The sequence below is a fragment of the Phytophthora parasitica genome (genome assembly GCF_000247585.1).
Source record: "Phytophthora parasitica INRA-310 unplaced genomic scaffold supercont2.381, whole genome shotgun sequence".
Taxonomy (NCBI): Eukaryota; Oomycota; class Peronosporomycetes; order Peronosporales; family Peronosporaceae; genus Phytophthora; species Phytophthora nicotianae.
Window position 1 is genome coordinate 4565 of NW_008649367.1, and position 1394 is coordinate 5958.

Below are 1394 nucleotides of genomic sequence, written 5' to 3' on the forward strand. Positions count from 1 at the left end.
ATTCGCAGAATCGCGATGTTTATCGCAAAACTTGTGCAACTCGCAGTTATTCTTCACCGCTCGCTTGTTGTAGCAGCGCTTGTTCGAATACCGACATAAACTCTCCGGATGATTCTGGTGGATAGCTGGAGTGCTGCCTCCTGCTTTTGCCTCGCCACCATGTGCTGCATTGCTACTTTCACTAACATTCTCGCTGTTCGCAGTGTTCCCGCTGCCCTTACTCCGTTGTTTTGCCTCGGACGCCGACGCCGAGTTCGAGCTTGAAGCAACTGCTTCTGCCGGTTTCGCTGGTACCGACGCTCTTCTTCGAGTCATGAGCGAGACGGTCGGTCCCGCTAGTGCGGCTTCAGTCATGTTGGGATCTGCAGCAGATGCCCGCCATCTTTCGCTTCCGTCATGGTGGACACGCCCAACAACGCACTACTTGTTCATGGCCGGAATGACCGCAAACACCAAACGTGGACACGGGTCACAGTCTTCCGGCTGGACGTGGGAGCAGTGGGAGGGGCTGTCGTCGTGAGAAGAATGAGCACGGCCAGACTTGTCCACGACTTGGGGGGCAGGCGGAGCAACTAAGATCGCTCCGGCACCACAAGGCGGACCAAACGATGATTACGCCCTCGAAATGATGAGTTGGTTTTCCGAACTCCTTACAAAAGTCAAGTCAAGTGAACTGTATACATGGACTCACTCCCGCCTACTCGACTTTACGAGGGTATCCCCGCCGTATTATAAAGTTGCTGCCGGGTTTGCCAAAGGAACACGTTATAAGGTGGCCAGTCTGGGCAACTTGTTCTCACGCAACGCTGGTGAGCAAGCTGACTTCACAATAATCCCTGAATTGTCTCCCAGTATCTAGCTTCCCTACATTCCCCCCGGTATAAATTGTACTGAAGACAAGAGTCAATACTTAAGAAGAACCCATCAAGCTAAATGTATTCAAGAATCCCTTACCAACTCAGCAGTCTTGCTGGAGAAACGTACTGCTCGATTCGTACTGGAAATCGAATCCAGTCGATGTAGAGCTCTCGGCCGTGCATCTCATTCAGGCACTCAGACCACTGGTCAAACACGACGTCAATCGTATTCTCGTTCACTTCGGTAATTGTCATATAAAGTCCCCCTTCCAGCACCCACTTCACGTTTTCCTGCTCTCCTTCAGCTTGTCTGTTCCGAAAGTTAACAGCCGAGTCCGCGACAGCCAAGATGTACTTGTCCACGCGTTTGCCATCGGGTCGCTGTTCTCGCGTGTGTCGTGCGAGGACGATGTACCGCAGATGAACTTCGCCCGGGATGTTGCCTACCATTATCAGAGCATTCTCGTTAAAGTTTTGAAGTGGTTGGTAGCAAATGCTGCCAATCTGGGCACAACCCCAGCTTCTCGGCGTCACCAA

General features: G+C 52.1%; 2 protein-coding genes across 2 annotated transcripts; both read right to left on the bottom strand.

Annotated features, from left to right (window-relative positions):
• Nucleotides 1-57: 57 nt before the first annotated feature.
• On the bottom strand, nt 58-354 carry PPTG_24929 (hypothetical protein; the record flags this gene model as incomplete). Its single annotated transcript, XM_008918931.1, has 1 exon — nt 58-354. A coding segment is annotated over one exon (297 nt), but the record flags the coding sequence as incomplete, so codon positions are not given.
• A 265-nt stretch (nt 355-619) lies between these two features.
• On the bottom strand, nt 620-1307 carry PPTG_20244 (hypothetical protein; the record flags this gene model as incomplete). The annotated part of the gene is made up of 2 exons (XM_008918932.1): nt 620-890; nt 955-1307. 2 exons carry the CDS (start codon nt 1305-1307, stop codon nt 797-799), a joined length of 447 nt encoding a protein of 148 aa, XP_008917180.1. The 3' UTR covers nt 620-796.
• Nucleotides 1308-1394: the final 87 nt, after the last annotated feature.